Source organism: Canis lupus, chromosome 12, assembly GCF_011100685.1.
Source record: "Canis lupus familiaris isolate Mischka breed German Shepherd chromosome 12, alternate assembly UU_Cfam_GSD_1.0, whole genome shotgun sequence".
Taxonomy (NCBI): Eukaryota; Metazoa; Chordata; class Mammalia; order Carnivora; family Canidae; genus Canis; species Canis lupus.
The window spans coordinates 65801489-65820063 of NC_049233.1; the positions used below are offsets into that span (position 1 = coordinate 65801489).

Genomic DNA, 18575 nt, shown 5'->3' on the forward strand with positions numbered 1-18575 from the left:
GTGGCTTGTGGTAGACTCTGAGGCTTGGGTCTATCTCAGAATAAAGAAACTTGAACAAGAACTTAGAGATGAAGTTTGAGAATTTTAGACTGAAGGGTGCTTGGTTGGCTCAGTTGGTTAAGTGTTGGACTCTTGGTTTTGGCTCAGGTCATGGGTCTCAAGGTCATGAGATCAAGCCCCTCATTGGGCTCTGACTTGGTGCAGAGCCTGCTTGAGTTTCTCTCTCCCTTCTGTTCCCCTTCCTGCTTACGTGCATGCCTGTGTGCTCTCTTTCAAATAGAGTGAGCTCCTGAGCAGGGAGAGGAGCAGAGAGAGAGAGAGAGAGAGAGAGAGAAAATCTTCAAGCAGACTCCCCACTGAGCTCGGAGCCCAACTCGGGGCTCGATTTCACTACCCTGGGATCATGACCTAATGGAAATCGAGAGTGGATCGCTTAACGAACTGAGACACCCAGGCACCCCAATAAATAAAATCTTTAAAAAAAGAGAGTTTTAGACTGAAAGAAATCATAATTCAATTCCTTTATTTTTTTTTTTAAGATTTTATTTATTTATTCGAGAAACAGAGAGAGGCAGAGACAAAGGCAGAGGGAGAAGCAGGCTCCATGCCGGAAGCCTGAAGCCTGAATCCTGATGCGGGACTCAATCCCAGGTCTCCAGGATCACGCCCTGGGCTGAAGGCGGCGCTAAACTGCTAAGCCACCTGGGCTGCCCCAATTCCTTTATTTTAGAGAGGAGAAAACTGAGGGGGAAGCTAAGTAAAATTACACTTCTAGTTAATTGGCAGAGAACTTAGCAACTTTGAAAAATGGTGTTTGTGATTGGGAAAAGAAGAAAATGGTAACTTGAGGTAAATATCTGAATTCTATCAGGCTGTCAGAGCAAAGACTTATTCATTATTGTATTTCTAGGAACCAGGGAAGTACCCAGCATATAGTGTTCAGTGTTTAAGTTAATCCAAAGTAACTATTGAATTTTCAGGGGATTTGTTAAATAAGTGTGTATTTTTTTGTGATATAAAACAGTGTAGCATATTTGTGAAAATATAGGACATCTTTAGTATCATCCTGAAAAATTAACATACAAAAATATTACATCAATAATTAAGGTGAGTATTCAAAAATCAGTTGTATTTCATTATAGTGGTAGTAAACACATATTTATGCTCATACACTACTGGTGAGAGTGTAGGTTGTACAGTCACCTTGGAACCCTGACAGTGTTCACTAGAACTGAGCAGATTCTCGTGGTCAAGCAGTTACTCTTCTAGGTTTACATCCAATAAGAGTACATGCATGTGTGCACCAAAACTCATGTGCAAAAATGTTCATGGCTGCATTATTTGAAAGAGCAAATAACTAGAAACAACCCAGATGGTCCATCAAGTAGAGTGAGTCAATAAATTGTAGCTTATTCACATAGTAGATATGACATGGCAATCAAACTGTAACTGTACACAGCATATGGATGGATGAATCTTACAAACATAGAGGAGCCCAATCTCAAAAGAATACATCCTGGATGGTTCCACTTATAAAAGCTTCCCAAACAGGCAAAATTCTATGTTGCTAGTAACAGGGTACTGATTACCTTTGAAGAGGTAGAAGAGGATACTAGGGGGACTTCACAGGTGCTGGTAATGTTCTGTTTCTTGATTGAGTTGGACATTTATGACTTGTGTACTTTTCTGTACTTATGTTATACCTACACTATAAGAAGCTTAAAAATATGTCCAAATTTATCATGTGTTGAATTTTTATATATCATTGTTTAAGCTTAAAAGTGGTAGCACATGATTATTTTAAATGAGATTGAAGCAGGTATTTTAGAATGTGTATCTGCTCCAACACATATATCTGAATGTATACTTGCCTCAAGAAAAAAAAAAGATACCCCCAACCCTGCCTCCTTTTTTTTGGTTCAGTATCTTTCTTGTACTCTTACTTGTCATTTACTGATAGCGTTATATTCTTAGCGAACAAAACAGGGCTGTATGCAGTGTAGCTTTCTTGTATGTAAATCTAGTTCTTTCTCTCAGAGAACTTTTAAGACATTCAGAAAATTAAGCTTAGAACTGTGTGTGTAAATATGACCCCATTCTCTGTCATCATCTCTATACATGTAGAAAAAACTTGAAGGATATAAGCTATAAGCAAACTTTTTTCTGAGAAGGGGATAGACTTTCATTTCTACTTTTATACTCTTAATATTTGAATTGTTTACAATGAGCATGGATCACTTTTTTAGCTTAAAAAGATACTGTTTTAAAGCATTACGTTAGGGGGAGCCTGGGTGGCTCAGTCAGTTAAGTATCTGCCTTAGGCTTAGGTCATGGCCAATGTAGGGCTCCCTGCTCTAGTGGGGAGCCTGCTTCTCCCTCTCTCTTCCCCTCCCCCACACCGTGTGCTCTTTCTCTCTCTCTTGCTCTGCTCTCTCTCTCTCTCTCAAATAGATAAATCTTGAAAAAAATGAAGCATTAAGTTAAAAGACAGATTTTGGTTATTTAAATATTTTATTTCCTGGAACTAGAAAAGCCTCAAACATATTTTACTTTTATGCTTATTTATTAAAAATGTATAGAATTGATCAGTTCAGTATTGTCAAGAAAAACTTCAATAATGTGTATCTCTTAAGTTCCTATTTAATATAATCATTTAGATAAGACATAAAACTTTGATTTATATTTTTTTCTCTTTTTCCAAATTTTCCATAGTAAGGAATATTACTTTTACAATAAAGAGTATCTAAGGTAGGTAGATTTTATTATTTCAGTCTTTGCTTACAAGGCTAATATGTTGTGGTTTTAAAGGATTTTCTCAACAATATTTATTGTTCTTTTGTTCCAGCTTGGAAGGGAAAAGCTAGAGTAGAAGCTGTATAAAGTTATTTTGTAAGATGGCTATTTTTCTGATGGTATTCTTCATAGTTGCTAAAAATACACACAATAGATCTTGAGGAAAATGCAAACTTCTAGAATATGATTCTTTTAGTAGTACATTTTTCTCTACAAAGTCAAGGTCTTTCATTCATGCATATGCTCCTACTGGTGTGCCCACCTTCCTCCATTTCCTCCCTAAATTTCCTACTTGCATTTTTAGATTGTGTAATTGTATTTGTCCTTTGTATATGTAAATATACAAACTATTTAAAAATAAATTTATTTTGGTAGCTGATTAATTTTATTCATTGCAATTGGATGGTGATAAGAGGTCACAGGTCTTATAAATACCCCTAGAAATTAAGAAATTAGATCATGCCCTTTTGACTAGATTCATCAACTTGGAAACAGCTTAGCTTTCACCCTTTTCCATCCTTCTGCAGAGCATTCTGAAGAACTTAGTTTAAGTGAATAAAATCTGAAAAATTTGAGGTTTATTTTTCTTTAAAAACATAAACGGAGTGTTAGTATTTTTCAGACAATTAAGAGCTAAAATCTAAGGGCTTTGGTTGTAGTTCTTTTGCTGCTGATTAGGTATTCCTCAGTGGTGATTAGTGAATGTACAAATGCAATCATTTGGTAGGGCTTAATCACTTATATGAGAGAGAAGTTAGTTACCCAGAAAAGAGAAATTGAAGCTTGTATAACTTCCATTAGTCTTATTTTTTTAATAGCAAAAAATAAAGAAGAAGAAATTTTGGCTAAATTAGGAATATTGAGTCATATAAGATAAATTGTGGTTTAAAGGAAATAGCCTGGCTAAATATTCTTACATGAATATATTGCTGTCCTATTTATTATATTGTCTGTGATACAGGTAGCTTATGAAAAACTGACCTTTACCATACCAGGACATATTTCCCTCAGAGAGATAAGAGTATGAAGTGTTAGCTAAACAAGGGCATCTCCTCATTGTACTGGGTGACTGAGCCCCCACAATTAAAATCCCGGGCAACAGGGGGAAAGTATCTCTTTTCTTAGTTTTAGTACATTACTCAAAATTGAGAGGAAGAGAGATATATGGCTATACCCTTCAAAAAACAAAACAAAACATTAGGTCATCTGAGGCCAGAGGAGCATGGAATGCATGTACTTGAGCCATACTATATTCCTTTCTGGTGAGATGGGTTACAGGCTCCGAGTCCTGAGAGCGAAGCCTGGGGAGTGGGTTTGAGCCATTTGGGATGGTGAGCTAGGGATGTCTGTATGGGGAGGCCAACTGGCTGCTCAGGTCTAGCACTGTAGGGTGGCATGACTTTGTTAGGTTCAGGAGTTGTTCATCATAGGTTTAGTTCAAAAGCTCAGCTTTGTAGACTTCTCCAGAGGACCAGCTTCTTCTTGGAGATTATTTTATACTAATTAACTTCACAATTGCTAATATATAAATCAAAATACTCCAGCCTTCAGCCCAGATTTCTGGGTTATTCCTAAGGTGATCAACTGTCCCAGTTTGCCCAGGACTATCCTGGTGTTAGCACCAAAAGTCCTGCATTCAGGGAAACCCCTCAGTCCCAGGGAGATGGTTGATCACCCTATTTTACTTTCTTGAGCCACTTAGCAGCTGCAGCATGGGAGGAGGGGAAATGTATTCTCACTGCCACTGTGTACAGTTTCTTCCCCATAACACAGATGATAAACAGCCCTCAGCTCTTGGGTAGCAGTTCAACCCAGGATGCAGTTTCAGAGAGGAAGAATGTTGCTACATTCTAAATATGCCCAGATATGACTGTTCTGATTATCTATTGCTGTGTAACAAATGACTGAAAAAATTAGAGGCTTAAAACAACATTGCTTCATTATCTCTCCCTGTTTCTGTGGGTCAGGGATTTGAGAAAGCCTCAGCTGGCAATTCTGGCTCTCTTACTACCATAGTGGCAACAACTGGAGCAGCTGGGGACCAATCAGACACTTCTGTCTTCATGTCATCTCAGGGCTTCTCCAGGCCGAGTCTCTGTATGGACTGCTTTAAGCTCTCTCCAGGCAGTTTGATGCTTACCTAGCATTTCAGGGTTCCAGAGCAAGTGTTCCAGCCAGTAAGTAAGGAGCTGCCTTGGATATCACATAGGATATTATTGCAGGGCATCATCTTGTCATTGTCACAAGATTCAGGGGAGGCAGAGCATAGACCCCATTTCCTGATGGTTGGAATATCAACATCACAACATGTTGGCATGGAGAGATTATTGCAGCCATTTTTGGAGAATACAGTTTGCTGCAATTACCTTGGCCAAAAAAGCTGTTTTTCACTAATAAAGGTAATGAAGTTGTTAAAATACAATTTTTTCCTCATGAATTTTCATAAAGCAATTTTCATTTCGGATGAAAACAAAAAGATCAGCCTGTAAATGTTTCTTGAATTGTTCTGAAAACCCTTGCTCACCATTGTTCTACTGGAATACATATGTATATATAATATATAACATATATATGCCCCCTCTCCCCTAAAAAGAAAGCCAACTGACCAAGATAGGTGTAGCAAAAGTTCACAGGCTCTACAGTAGGAGTTTCAGGAGGTATATGTATGTGTGGTGTATGAGTTTCCATGCACATGTGCAGCCTGGGGGGATGGCGAAGAAAGAGTAACTAGGAGAATAGAAGGACATTAGTGGCATAGGACTCAGGCCAAGGGAGGTGTCTACACCAGGAAAGAACTCTAAAGACACTGATGGCTGGAAAGGGAACTAAATAATGAAAAAGGGCAGTGGCTTTCATTTACAAATCAAGGGCAAGTATACATATAGCATTACTTTAGTAAGATCATTTGGTTTAAAATGTGAATACTACTGTTCGGGCCCAACTCTCCCATTGTGATGCTGGAGACCCATGAGCTATTCTTTCTGATAGCTTCTTACTTCCTGGTAACTGGAAATGGACTTTACTTTTTATTTTTTTTTTTAACATAATGTAATTATGTGGGGAATTTGCTGATTAGTATTGTTTTAGCAAAGTTTCAGAAAGGCATGCTGCAAATCTTAACTTTTTCAACTGAGTTTTGGGGACTTGAGATATATTTAATGTTCAACTTCTGTGATTCTTACGTGACTTCTCTTGTTTTGTCCTAAACTCATTGCTTTATTGAAGAAAATTTTCAAAAATTAAAAAAGGTAAAAGGGTAACATAATTCTAAGCCACCACTTGTTTGTGTGTTTCAATTATAGAAATACTGTAATACGGTCCAGCTGGATTCTGGGATAGACTACCGGAAAAGGGACCTTCCTGCTGCAGGAAAACTCTACTATCTGTAAGGTTCTCTCTCTCTCTCTCTTTTTTTTTTTTAATTTAATTTTCTAAGTTTAATGTCTAATAATCGGGAAAAGATGAGAAAAATAAGCAGGATAATTATTAGAGCAAGAAAGGCTAGTTCTGAAGTCTGTGATTTTTAAAATACAAAATGTTATCATCTTAACTTCTTTAGACTGTTTTTTGCCATGCACATTTGCATGATTTATAATGTGTGATTGGATGAAACCCTAATTAGTTTTTTGGGGAAGAGTGATGACAGATGGTTAGAAAGTAATGAGAATCCTCTTATGAGACTCTAGTATTAAGAGAATATCTTTACTGTGTGAAAGTAATTAATTATTTGTGGACATCTCCTGACAAATGTGCCATTTCTGTTCCCCAAAAATTGTTGTTTTATTTTGTTAGACAATCTGTTTGTATTTATCATTGTTGATTGACTTCCATACGTAACTATGTAAAATATATATACACAAGTACAACTGGATATATTTCATCTTTTAAAAAGGAAGACTCTGCTGAGTAGGAGCCATTTATAACAATAGATGTATTCAGCATGTGCAGTTAATGCTGAAAAACAAATAGTTGGTTTTAAAATGTCATTTGTGAGTACCCGAAAAGGGACAAGTGCTTTACAAGTGTAAACTGCTATTTAGTGTATACCAGCACTATTGGACACATAGTGGGTTTTCAATAAATAGCTCTAAGGGGTAATTTTGATTTATCTCAAAGGCATATTTCTGCTAATTTAAATTTTGATGACAGCGTGTATATGAGAGGTTCAGAAAAGTTCTTGTCTCTACCACCTTGTAAGCAGAAGTACTTTACTGTTTTTGAAGCAGAAATTAGCTAGAAAAATCACATAATTAAAATTGCATGCTTTACAGTGTATTGGGAGGGGGACTATTTCAGTTTATTATTCAGATTCTGATGATTATTATAGAAGGTTCTTCATGTGCCCTTAAGTACTTTGTCTTTAAAGTACTTTATAATTTTTAAAAATTCTTATAGCTCTTCTTTCTACTTTAGCTTAGACTTTTATCACTCTGTTCCTTTTGTTTGTGTTTTACAGTTTTTAAATTTTTCTGATATTTGTAATCTTTCCCCGATTCTTTGCTACCAATTTCATGATATTCAGGTGTGCGGTACTGAGAAATTAGCTTCTTATTATTCTCTGCATTCTTTTCCAAAGGGGGCAATCCTTGTTCTCTGTTTTCCCACAAAATGTATCCTTATGTGGAAGAATTAACATTTTCCTAATGGGAAATTCCTTAAATCAAGATGGTAGTCTGGGTCTAAATGATGAAATTTGTTTCATATTGCTAGAGAGGTCCTGGTGGAATTTACAGGACATGGAAAGCTAATTTTGTTGGGAGCATAGCCATTTTTCTCTCTGACCTTCTCCCTGGCGCAGCCTCTTCCTTTTCCTGATAAAAATACAATTTTAACACAATGAAATTCAGTTTGTACTTAAACATGCATTGGAGGAAAACAATATCTAACACGTCCCAGAGTCCAGAAATGAAACTCTGGGGACCAACTTTCTTAAAAATATATAAATTCATTTAATCCTCAAGGAAGGTAGATTTTGTTCATGTATTTAACATCAAAAAAGGTTTCACCATAATCTGATAACCAAAACTAGAGAACCTAGAGGCACAGCTCACTCAGAGGGTAAGGCAGTTATGTGTCCCTGAAGAAAATCAGGAATTAAAGTCTTCTAGGGAGTGGGAGAATAATATTAGATGCAGAGACAGGGTGCCAGGAATGTAATTTATATTGTCTCACATGAGCCCTTAGGGAGAACTTCTTTCATGATAAAAAAAACATTTCCTAGGGTCATGTTAACATTTCTGATTTAATTAGGTTTCTTTTGATCTTATTCTTATAGGGAAACTTATTAATTTCCCCCATAACAGGTTTTAATGTACCATGCTATATATTACCCTATTACAGCATGTGTTTCTCTTTATTATCCTCTGCCTAAACATCTGGCCTTTGTTCCTGAACATGCAAGTTCAGACTCCTTGAACTCATTGTCAATCTCATTACCCACCTTCCTCAGCTGCCTGAAAAGAAAAACAAAATTCTAGCTTCCCTCCAGGGGAACACCAAGCATTATCTGAGAATTTCATAGAAGTAGAAACCTATATGTGATCTGTAATGAAATAGAAGTATTCATTAACTCAATATTTTAATACTCTAGCTTTCCAAAAACTAACTCAAAATATCCCATTACACAATCCAAATAATATCAAGAATCATCAGAGATTTTTAAAAGTACCCCAAAAGTTGACACAGGGATACTTCCTATGGTTCACAATATTGCCTGAGTTACATAAGAACTAATTCACACACGATGTTTTATGTTCATATGTAATCTGTTTCAGTTGTAGTTTTACGTTTATATCACATTAAATATCGAAATCTTACAGTACCTTTATAAATAAGTTCCAGATGTTTTTGGCCCATCCAAATCTCATATAATCTCATATAAAATAAACTCAGAAGCTTTAAGTTTATCAAGTTACAAACGACAGAAAACTTGAGCCCAGATACCTGAACTTTTGCAGAAATTAAAAACACCCCATGGTTGTCCAGTTTTGCATTCTGTGGTAACTGCGTGATCACCCCATACATGAGCACAAAGTCATTCTCTTCCTTGTTGCTTGGTGGATTGGGCTCAATAGGAATCCCATGTGAGGAATATGGTTTGCCAAAATCCAAACCAAATTGACTAAGCACTGGGCTTCCTGTTTGCATTTGGGTGGAGGCTTGGACCAGTAATTTTTTTGAACTGTCTGGTGTTTGCCAATGGTGGCCCCATCCCATGCCTTCCAGAGAATTTCACTGCTTCAGATTAGTTCTCTGCTTGGAGGCTGGTGACACTGGAGGTCATTTCTATATGCAATGTCATATGTCATTTTCTGTATGCAATGAGCATCTCTTTTCAAACAGGAAATGCCACTTCTTGAGGGATCATGGGATGTGATTTGCTGCCACTTCTGTGAAGGGTTATAGTTTTTCATGGCTAGCGGAGATTGCTAGGGACTCTCCCTTGTCCCTTTTCTCATTTTTTCATTAGGAATTGAGTAGTACAGATTCTTTTTTCCAAGTCTGTTGAAGGAACTAGGGGTTGGGGGTGGGGAGAGAGTTCCTGTTCATCCTGCACCCCACTCCTAGCAGAGGCCATAGCCTCAGTGGAAGACTTTAAACTGAACCAAAAGGGATGGGGGCAAGGTATTGATCCTGGGATTTGATTTTACCCTACTTACTAGCTAGAAGGTTTGCCTGTTACTGTTTCATGGATGTTGGCAGAAGACATAAGAGACCTGGGTCAAAGACAGGATTTTATTACCCTTGGTATAGAGAGCATGTTATCAGTGCTTTCCTTGCCCTGTGGTCCCATTGTGTGTGTGTGTGTTGGGGGGGCATATGGAGTTTTGCCAAGGGCCCAGATGGATACCTGCATGGCAGTGAATTGTATTATAGCAGGGGAACTCTGAACTTGGGGAATCGACCATTTTATAGCCAGAGGTAAGCAAGCCTGTTTTTTGTCTCAAGGGAAACATTGCCTTATCTTTTAAGGTTTCTCGTGCCAAATACAACCTTGAGAAATGGTTAGGGCCACATGTTCTTGGCATGCTCAGCAAGATGTACAAGAGAGAAAGAGACCCATGGACGACTGTTTCTCCCAATATAGGGAACCTTTAAGAAGCCAGGCTTTCTCCCTTTATTTCTTTTGGCTCCTATCCACCAAGTCATCTACGACATCTACAGAATTTATACCTGAACGCATTATTCAGTTATTTAATGTTTCGATTAAATTGTCTCAAGACCATTTCACTTTCATGGACCTTACTGATATGATGAAAAATATGTTACAACTTTCAGACAAAGCCCAAATAGTCACATATTTTTACCTGGCTTAATATAATACGTATATTCATCTGTCTTTTGAGCTGATCTCAAAAAGAAGTTTCTTCTTTTACCAACATAAGGTTCATGTCTCAAGTACTCTTAATCTCCCACTTGGGAAATATCTATTCCAAGTAGAAAATAATTTGGGGGAATATATCTTTGAACATTAAAAAAAAAGTTTGCTGGCAGAAACCATATAGCTTTAAGGTTACAGCTCTGTTTTAGAAGAAAGGTCTGTGAAAACAAACACTGGAGCTCATACATGCTAAACCATCCCCACAATTTAAAACTTCATGTTTCTTGCCTATGATAGTCCACACACACACTCCTCCTCCCTCAACTGAGAGAACCTGATCAATGAAAATTTAAAACATTTCTAGCTCAATTGTCACATTTTTTCATAGCTGGAACATTGGCAGAGATCTGTCTTCTGCCTGGAAGGTTGCCACCTTCTAGTTCACCAGAGTTTCTAAGAGGACATCTTGGGACCTTCTCCCCATTACCATTCCAGGTGTTTCTGTCTTAGACATTGGAATTTACAGTATCTGTCTTAGTTTCTCTGACCAGTTAGAATACCAAGCCGGTCAGTCATTTCCTGTTTAATTCCTACTGGAGAACCTCTGAAACATCTGCCAATAGAAGCAACTTGAAAATTGTTAAGTCTAGCTCCTTTCCTTTTAGGAGCTAGTTTGTTTCAGTTCCATGTGCCTGGCTGCCCAGAGTCCTGTAGCAGGCTGTGTGCATATTCCATTGGAAAAATTTTTCTCTCATCTATAACGAAGTTTTTATGGTCGAATGCCAAATAGGGTCCCCCTATATTCTTTTCCCTTTAATTCCTTGAATTCCCTCATGTATCTTTTAGAGTCTTCTACATTCATATTATAACTATTCTGACACTAATTTTCATGGTGTCACAATGGAGTTGTGATAGTACTGAAAGGAAAATATCACATAAGTTAAGGAATATAAAATTTGTTTAACAGCAAAGGATACAGAAATATATCCATATGGCGATAGTTGCACAAAAACAGAGGATGGCATGGCATATTCTTATTCGAAGTTTTAAGTTTTTCTGGCATTTGAGGGCCCGTTAGCTGACAAAAATATCACCCGATCAGAATATAGACCCATCAGGTCACCTTTGTCATTCTTGTGTTGGTAGGTGGGTGGGAGAGAAGGGAGGCTTATACTATCCTGGTAAGTCTTGACTATTGTGGAGACTGGCTATTACGTGGCTGCTCACCAGGTACAGTAACCAAGTGCAGACTCTAGGATGTGCCTGAATGTCCACTGTCAATTTGTGTGAATCAAAGCTCAGTTTCCAATCCTTCATCAAGACCAACGCTAGGCCTTCCTGAAGTCTGTTCCTTAGAGGGTTAAGGGAAATAATTTCTGCCTCTGGCAGTGAGAGCAACTACTTCCATGGGATGGGGTTAAGACTGTTGATTTGGCCAATCCTTAAGCCTGGGGAAGGGAAGAAGATGGTTGGGGACATTTTTATTGTTTACAAATTAAGTTTTATTCCTTCTTAGTATCCTAACGCAGAACATAGAGGTTTATATACTTAAGAGATAATCATATTCATAAATTAAAGTATTTACAGATAAAATAATACAGTGTGTGAGATTTGCTTCAAAATAATCCAGGGTGAGAGAATTGTGGGAGGGAGATGGTTTAGATGAAAAAACATTGACCACAAATTGAGTGGGTCATTGTTTGCACTGAGTTTATTATACTATTCGCTCTACATGTATATATGTGTGAAATTTTCCATAATAAAAATTTTTTAAAGATACAGAATCTTTTTTTTTCTGATAATACTAGCAAGAATTTTATTAATTCTGATGATTCTAAAGAAATAGCTTTAGATTTATATTGATTTTCTCCAATGCTGTTTTCTATTTCATTGATTTCTGCACTTTATTAATAATTCTATTCTGCTTAGTTTGGATTTAATTTGCTCTTTTTCTAGTTTTTTAAGATAGAAGTCAGGCATCCCGGGTGGCTCAGCCGTTTAGCACCGTGTTCAGCCCGCAGCATGATCCTGGAGACCTGGGATCGAGTCCCACGTCAGGCTCTCTGCATGGAGCCTGCTTCTCCCTCTGCCTGTGTCTCTGCCTCTCTCTCTCTCTCTCTCTCTCTCTGAGTCTCTCATGAATAAATAAATGAAATCTTTAAAAATAAAAAAATATAGAAGTCCTTGATTTTAAACCTTTCTACTTTTTATATAAGCATTTTAATGCTATAGATTTTCTTCTAAGCATCATATTAATTGCATTGCATACATTTCAGTATGTCCTGTTTCACTTGTGATTTCTTCTTTAACCTATGAGTTATTTAGAAGTGTATCGTTTAGCTTCCAAACATTTGATGATTTTTCTATACATATTTTCTATACATATTTTGAGAGCTTTTTCCATACAGCTTGCTCTGAAATCTATGCTTAGTATTAATGGAGCCACTTCAGCTTTTTTCTTTTTTTAAAGATTTTATTTATTTATTTATTTAAGAGCGCGAGCGAGAGAACAGGAGTGGGAAGAGGAGCAGAGCGAGAGGGAGAAGCAGACTCTCTACTAAGCAGGGAGCCCAATACAAGGCTTGATCACCAGGATCCTGGGATCATGATCTGAACTGAAGGCAGAGGCTTATCTGCTGAGCCACCCAGGTGCCCTGCCACTTCAGCTTTTTTAAAATTAACACTCACATGATCTATCTTTTCCCATCCTTTTACTTTCAACCTATCTGTGTCATACTTAAAATGGTTTCTTGAAAGCAACACATAGTTGGAAATCTTTTTTTAATGCAGTCTGACATTCTCTATCTTTAATGGGGTTATTTAAACCATTTACATTTAATGTGATTATTGATATGGTTGAGTTTTATTATGCCATTTGTTTTTTTCTGTTCTTCCCATTTACTTCTTTTTCTGATATGTTTCTTTTTTTAGATTTGTTTTCCTTCTTATATTAACTTACTTGCTATACTTTCTTGTTTTTGTTTTTGTGGTTGTTACAGTTTAGAGTTAGCATCTTTAACTTACCTAAGTTTAACTTAGCTTTCAAGTAACCCCTTGATGTCAAATACAAAAACCCTACAACAGTATACTTCTATTTTCACTATCCTGGCCTTTGTGCTATTGTACTCATATATTTATGTAATTATGTAATACTACTATATGTATTAGATTATGTTGTATACTGCACAATGCAGTGTTTTTATTTTTTGCTTAAACAGTCAATAGTCTTTTAAAGAGATTTTTAAAATAAAAATTATTTTACATTTACTTACATGAATACCATTTCTTATGCTCTTCATTCTGTTGCATAGATTGGAATTTCCATCTGATATTATTTTCCTTCTTTTTGAAGGTCTTTAACATTTCTTGCAGTGGTACTCTGCTAGTGGTGAATTTTCTCATCTTCTGTATGTCTTGTATGTCTCTAAAGTCTTTTGCTTTTATTTCTGAGAGATATTTTTGCTGGTTTTTTATGGTTGACAGATTTTTTTTTTCCTTTCAGTACTTTAAATGTTGTTGCCTATCTTCTGACTTGTATTGTTTCTAATGAGAAATCTATAATTTTTTGTCCTTCTTTACATCAGATGTCTTTTTACTAGCTATTTCCACAGTGTTCACTTTGTTGTTGGTTTTAAGCTGTTTATGATGTGCCTTGGTGTGATGTTTTTGTTTCTTTTTTCTAAGGTTGCTTGTACTTCTTGGGTCTGTGAGTTTATAGTTTTAATTGAATTTGGAGAGTTTTAGTATATTTCTTCACATGCTTTGTCCCTTCTTCCCCTTTCCAATTTCTGGGATTCCAGTTACGCCTACATGAAACTGCTTTATGTTGTCTCACAGCTTACTGATTCTCTGTTCATTTCTTTTTCAATCTTTGTTTTCAATCTCATTTTATTTTTAGTAGTTTCTTTAACAGTGTGTAATCTATTAATCCTATCCATTGTTCACCTCAGACATGGTATTTTTTTTCTTTGTAGAAGTTCAACTTCTAGAAGATTTTTATATCTTCTTTTTCTGTTCTTAATGTCCTCATGCCTTCCTCTATTAAACATACAGAGAATATAATGTCTTAATATCTTTGTTCAGTAATTCTATCATATATGTCATTTGGGGTCTATTTCTAATGATGGATCTTTATCCTCCCCTGCTTTTTTTTAAGATTTATATATTTTATTTTAGAGAGAAAGAGACATGAGCAGGGGGAGGAGTAGAGGGAGAGGGAAAGAATCTGGGCCCCGTTACTCTATTATGGCCAGAAGTGGAAGTTTCCAGTCCATTATCCTGAAAACAGGTAAATAAAAGAATCAAGTTTTCCTATTTATTTTTTTTTATTTTTCCTGTTTTAAAAGAACTGACTTTTAGTATAACAGAATAGTTGGTGAGGGATGCTTATCTTTATAGAGATTTTCTAAATGACAAATGAAAAAAGAATTAGAATTCACCATTTTATAAAACCCTCACAATTTAATGGAGCTAGTTAATGATCATAAGTTCTATAATAATTGCTATAGAAATGGAACCTGAATTTGATCAATTTACAGGAAATATTAGGTGCAATGGAATATGTTAAATAACATCATGGGAGTATATTCATCAAAATGTAGACTGCAGAATTTTTACTGACATAAACAGTCTGCTTCTTAAACAAATAAGAAAAAAAAAAACCTTTAGTTTAAAAGAGGCTTAAGGAACATACCAACCAATTACTGTGTGTGGACCGCACTTAGACCCTGAATCAAACAAACTGTAAGAACAAAAGCAAAAAACAAAAACACTATGCAACAACAATCAGAGAAATTCACACACTAACTGCATGTAATGACTTTGAAGAATTATTTTAGCTTTGTTAAGTGTGATAAGGATATTATACTTATTTTTTAACAGCTTTATTGAAATAGAATTCACGTGTCATACAGTTTACCCATTTAAAGTGTATTAAGTAATTGCTTTTAGGATATTCAGAGAATTATGTAACCAGAACCACAGTTTATTATAGAATATTTTTATCACTCAACCAACCACAGACCAGCCCAGACAACCACTAATCTACTTTCTGCCTTTCTATATTTGCCCATCATGGATATTTCATTTAAATGGAATCATATAAGATGTGGTCCTTTGTGATTGTCTTCTTTCACTTAGCATAATTTTTTCAGGATTCATATTATTATTGCTAAATAATATTCCATTAAATGTAGAAATTTTGTCTACTCATTAGTTGATGGAGATTTGGGTTATTTCTGCTTTTTGGCTATTGTGAGTAATGCTGCTGTGAACATTCATGTATAAGTTTTTGTGGGGTTTTTTTGTGGACTTACATTTTTATTTCTTTTGTGTATACCCAGGAGTGAAATTTCTAGGTGTGGTTAATTCTACATTTAGTCTTTTGAGGAGCTTCCAGACTGTCTTCCAAAGCAGTGTACCATTTTATATCTCCACCAGTAGGGTATGAGGGCTTCAATTTCTTCATGTCTGTGACATCATTTGTTATTATCTCTGTTTTTATAGTCATCTGTATTAGTTTCCTAGGGATGTTGTTACAAAGTACCATGATCTGGGTGGCTTAAAACAGCAGAAATTTATTATCTCACAGTTTTGGAGATAAAAAAAAAATCAAGTTTTTGTCAGGGCCTTGTCTCCTCTGAAAATTCTGGGAGAGAATCTTGCCCTTATCTCTTCTAGTTTCTGTTGTTTGCTGTCAGTACTTGGTGTTCCTTGGCTTTGTAAATGTATCAATCCAATCTCTGCCTCTGTTGTCACATGGTCTTGCTGTGTGTCTCCTTATAAAGATATTAGTCATATGGGATTAAGGGCCCTCCCACTTTACCAGTTAACATCTATAAAGAGCCTATTTCCAAATAAGGGCACATGTGGGACACCTGGGTGGCTCAGTGGTTGAGCGTCTGCCTTTGGCTCAGGACGTGATGCTGGAGTTCCAGGATTGAGTCCCACGTCAGGCTCCCTGCATGGAGCCTGCTTCTCCCTCTGCCTGTGTTTCTGCCCCTCTCTTTCTGTGTCTCTCATGAATAAATAAATAAAATCTTAAAAAAAAAATAAGGGCACATTTGACGTACTGGGACTTAGGACTTCTTATCTTTTTGGGGAAACACAATCCAACACAAATACAATCCTAGTGAGTGTGAAATGGTATCTCATAGGGTTTCCATTTGCATTTCTCTGATGGCTAATGACATTGAGCATTGTTGCATGTGCTTGTTGGCCATTGTATTTTTTTTCAAGATTTATTTATTTATTTATTTATTTATTTATTTATTTATTTATTTATTTATTTATGAGGGGGGTGGGCAGAGACACAGGCAGAGGGAGAAGCAGGCTCTATGCCTGGAGCCAGATGCGGGACTCAATCCTGGGACTCCGGGATCTCGCCCTGGGCCAAAGGCAGGCACCAAACCACTGAGCCACCCAGGGATCCCTGTTGGCCATTGTATATCTTTTCAGGAGAAAAGTCTGGTCAGATACTTTGGCCATTTTAAAATTGGGTCATTTATTATTTTAGTAGCAAATCTTAAGTATTCTTTAGACATTCTAGGTATAGGTCCCTTGTTGTATATCTGATTTATAAAAATATTTTTGTATTCTTTTTTGTCTTTTTGTTTTGTTGATGATGTCCTTGAACCACACAAGTTTTAAATTTTGATGATGTCCAATTTATTTTTTTTCTTTTATTGCTTTATACTTTTGGTGTCATATTTAAGAAGCCATTGTCAAATCCAAGGTTGTGAAGCTTTATGCCTATGTTTTCTTCTAAGAGTTTTATAATTTTAGCTCTTATATTTAGGTATTTGATTAATTTTGAGCTAATTTTTATATTTGCTATGAGATAGTGGCCCATCTTCATTCTTTTGCGTGTGGTATCTAGTCCCAGCATCATTTGTTGAAAAGACTATTCTTTTCATATTGAATTATATCGATACCATTGTTGAAAATTAATTGGTTGTAAATGTAAGGATTTATTGCTGGTCACAATTATATCTCAGCAGTCTGTTTCTCTATATGTCAATATCACACTGTCTTGATTGCTATAGTTTTGTAATAAGATTTGAAATCAGGAAGTATGAGCCCTACTATTTTGTTCTCCCCCTTCCCCCAAGATTGTTTGGCTTATTCTGGGTCCTTTGAATTTCCATAAGAATATGAGGACCAGCTTGTCAGCTGGTCAAAGGCAGCTGGACTTTTGATAAGGATTTTATTGAATCTGTAAATTACATTGGGAAATAAGTATCAAATATTCTAATTCACGAACATGAGGTGTTTTACAAGTTTTCTAGGGCTACCCTACAAAGTACGACAAACTGAGTGTGTTACAATAGCAGAAATTTATTGTCATTGTTCTTGAGGTTAGAAGTCCAAAATCAAGATGTTGGCAGGTTGGTTCTCATTGGGTACTCTGAAAGAGAATCTGTTCTGAGCTTCCCCTGTAGCTTCTGGTGATTCCTTGGCTTGTAGGTACATCACACTCCAATCTCTGCCTCTGTCTTCAAATGGCATTCTCCCCATGTGTCTTTGTATCTAAATTTTTTATTCATATAAGGATACCAGTCATTGCATTAGAGACTATTCTAAACCAGTATGACCTCATCTTAACTTGATTATATCTACAAAGACCCTATTTCAAAATAAGGTCACATTTGCAGATATTGGAGTTTAGGGGTTTGACATTGAGGACACAGTTCAACACCTAACAGATGTCTTTCCATTTATTTTGATCTCCTGTAATTCCTTTCAACAAGCTTTATAGTCTTCAATGTATAAATCTTGTTAATAAAATTAACATGATTTCTTTTGTTAAATTCATTCATAAATACTTTATTCTTTTTGAATCTAGTATAAATGGAATTGTTTTTCTGGTTTTATTTTTGGTTTCTTTATTGCTACTATGTAGAAATACAATTGATTTTTGCATATTGATCTTGTAACCTGCAACCTTGCTGAACTTGTTTATTTGTTCTAATAGTTTCTAATAGTTTCTGATAGTTTCTAATTCCTTAGGATTTTCTAAATATAAGATCATGTCATCTGCAAATAGAGATAGTTTAGTTCTTCCTTTCCAATCTGGATGTTTTTTATTTACTTTTCTTGCCTAATTTCTTTGCCTAGAATATCCAGTGCGATGTTAAATAGGAGTGGTATATTCCATTAGGGAGTGGACCCTTGTCTTGTTTCTGAGCTTAGTAGAAAAAACTTCACTCTTTCACCATTAGTTATGTTATCATCTCTGGGTTTTTCACAGCTGATGCCCTTTATTTAGTTGAGGACATTACCTTCTATTAATTATTGAGTTTTTTAAAAAAAATCATGATTTGATTGAATGCATTTTCTGTGTCTTTTGAGAAGATCATGTTTTTCTTGCCTATTATTCTGTTTATATGGAATATTTTCATTAATTGGTTTTTGGATTTTGAGTCAGCCTTGCATTTCTGCAATAAATCCCACTTGGTCATGG

The 18575-nt window shown here is 36.0% G+C and overlaps 1 protein-coding gene across 2 annotated transcripts in view; it reads left to right on the plus strand.

The window, feature by feature from the left end:
* The window catches only part of AFG1L (AFG1 like ATPase), a 202207-nt gene that overhangs the window by 138180 nt on the left and 45452 nt on the right, over positions 1-18575 (plus strand). For both annotated transcript variants that reach the window (XR_005368108.1, XM_038554878.1), the window contains exon 8: positions 6096-6178. Coding sequence is in view for 1 of the 2 variants with exons in the window: in XM_038554878.1 (XP_038410806.1) it covers positions 6096-6178 (83 nt within the window). In the remaining variant the exon portion in view is untranslated. The remainder of the gene's footprint in view (positions 1-6095; positions 6179-18575) is intronic.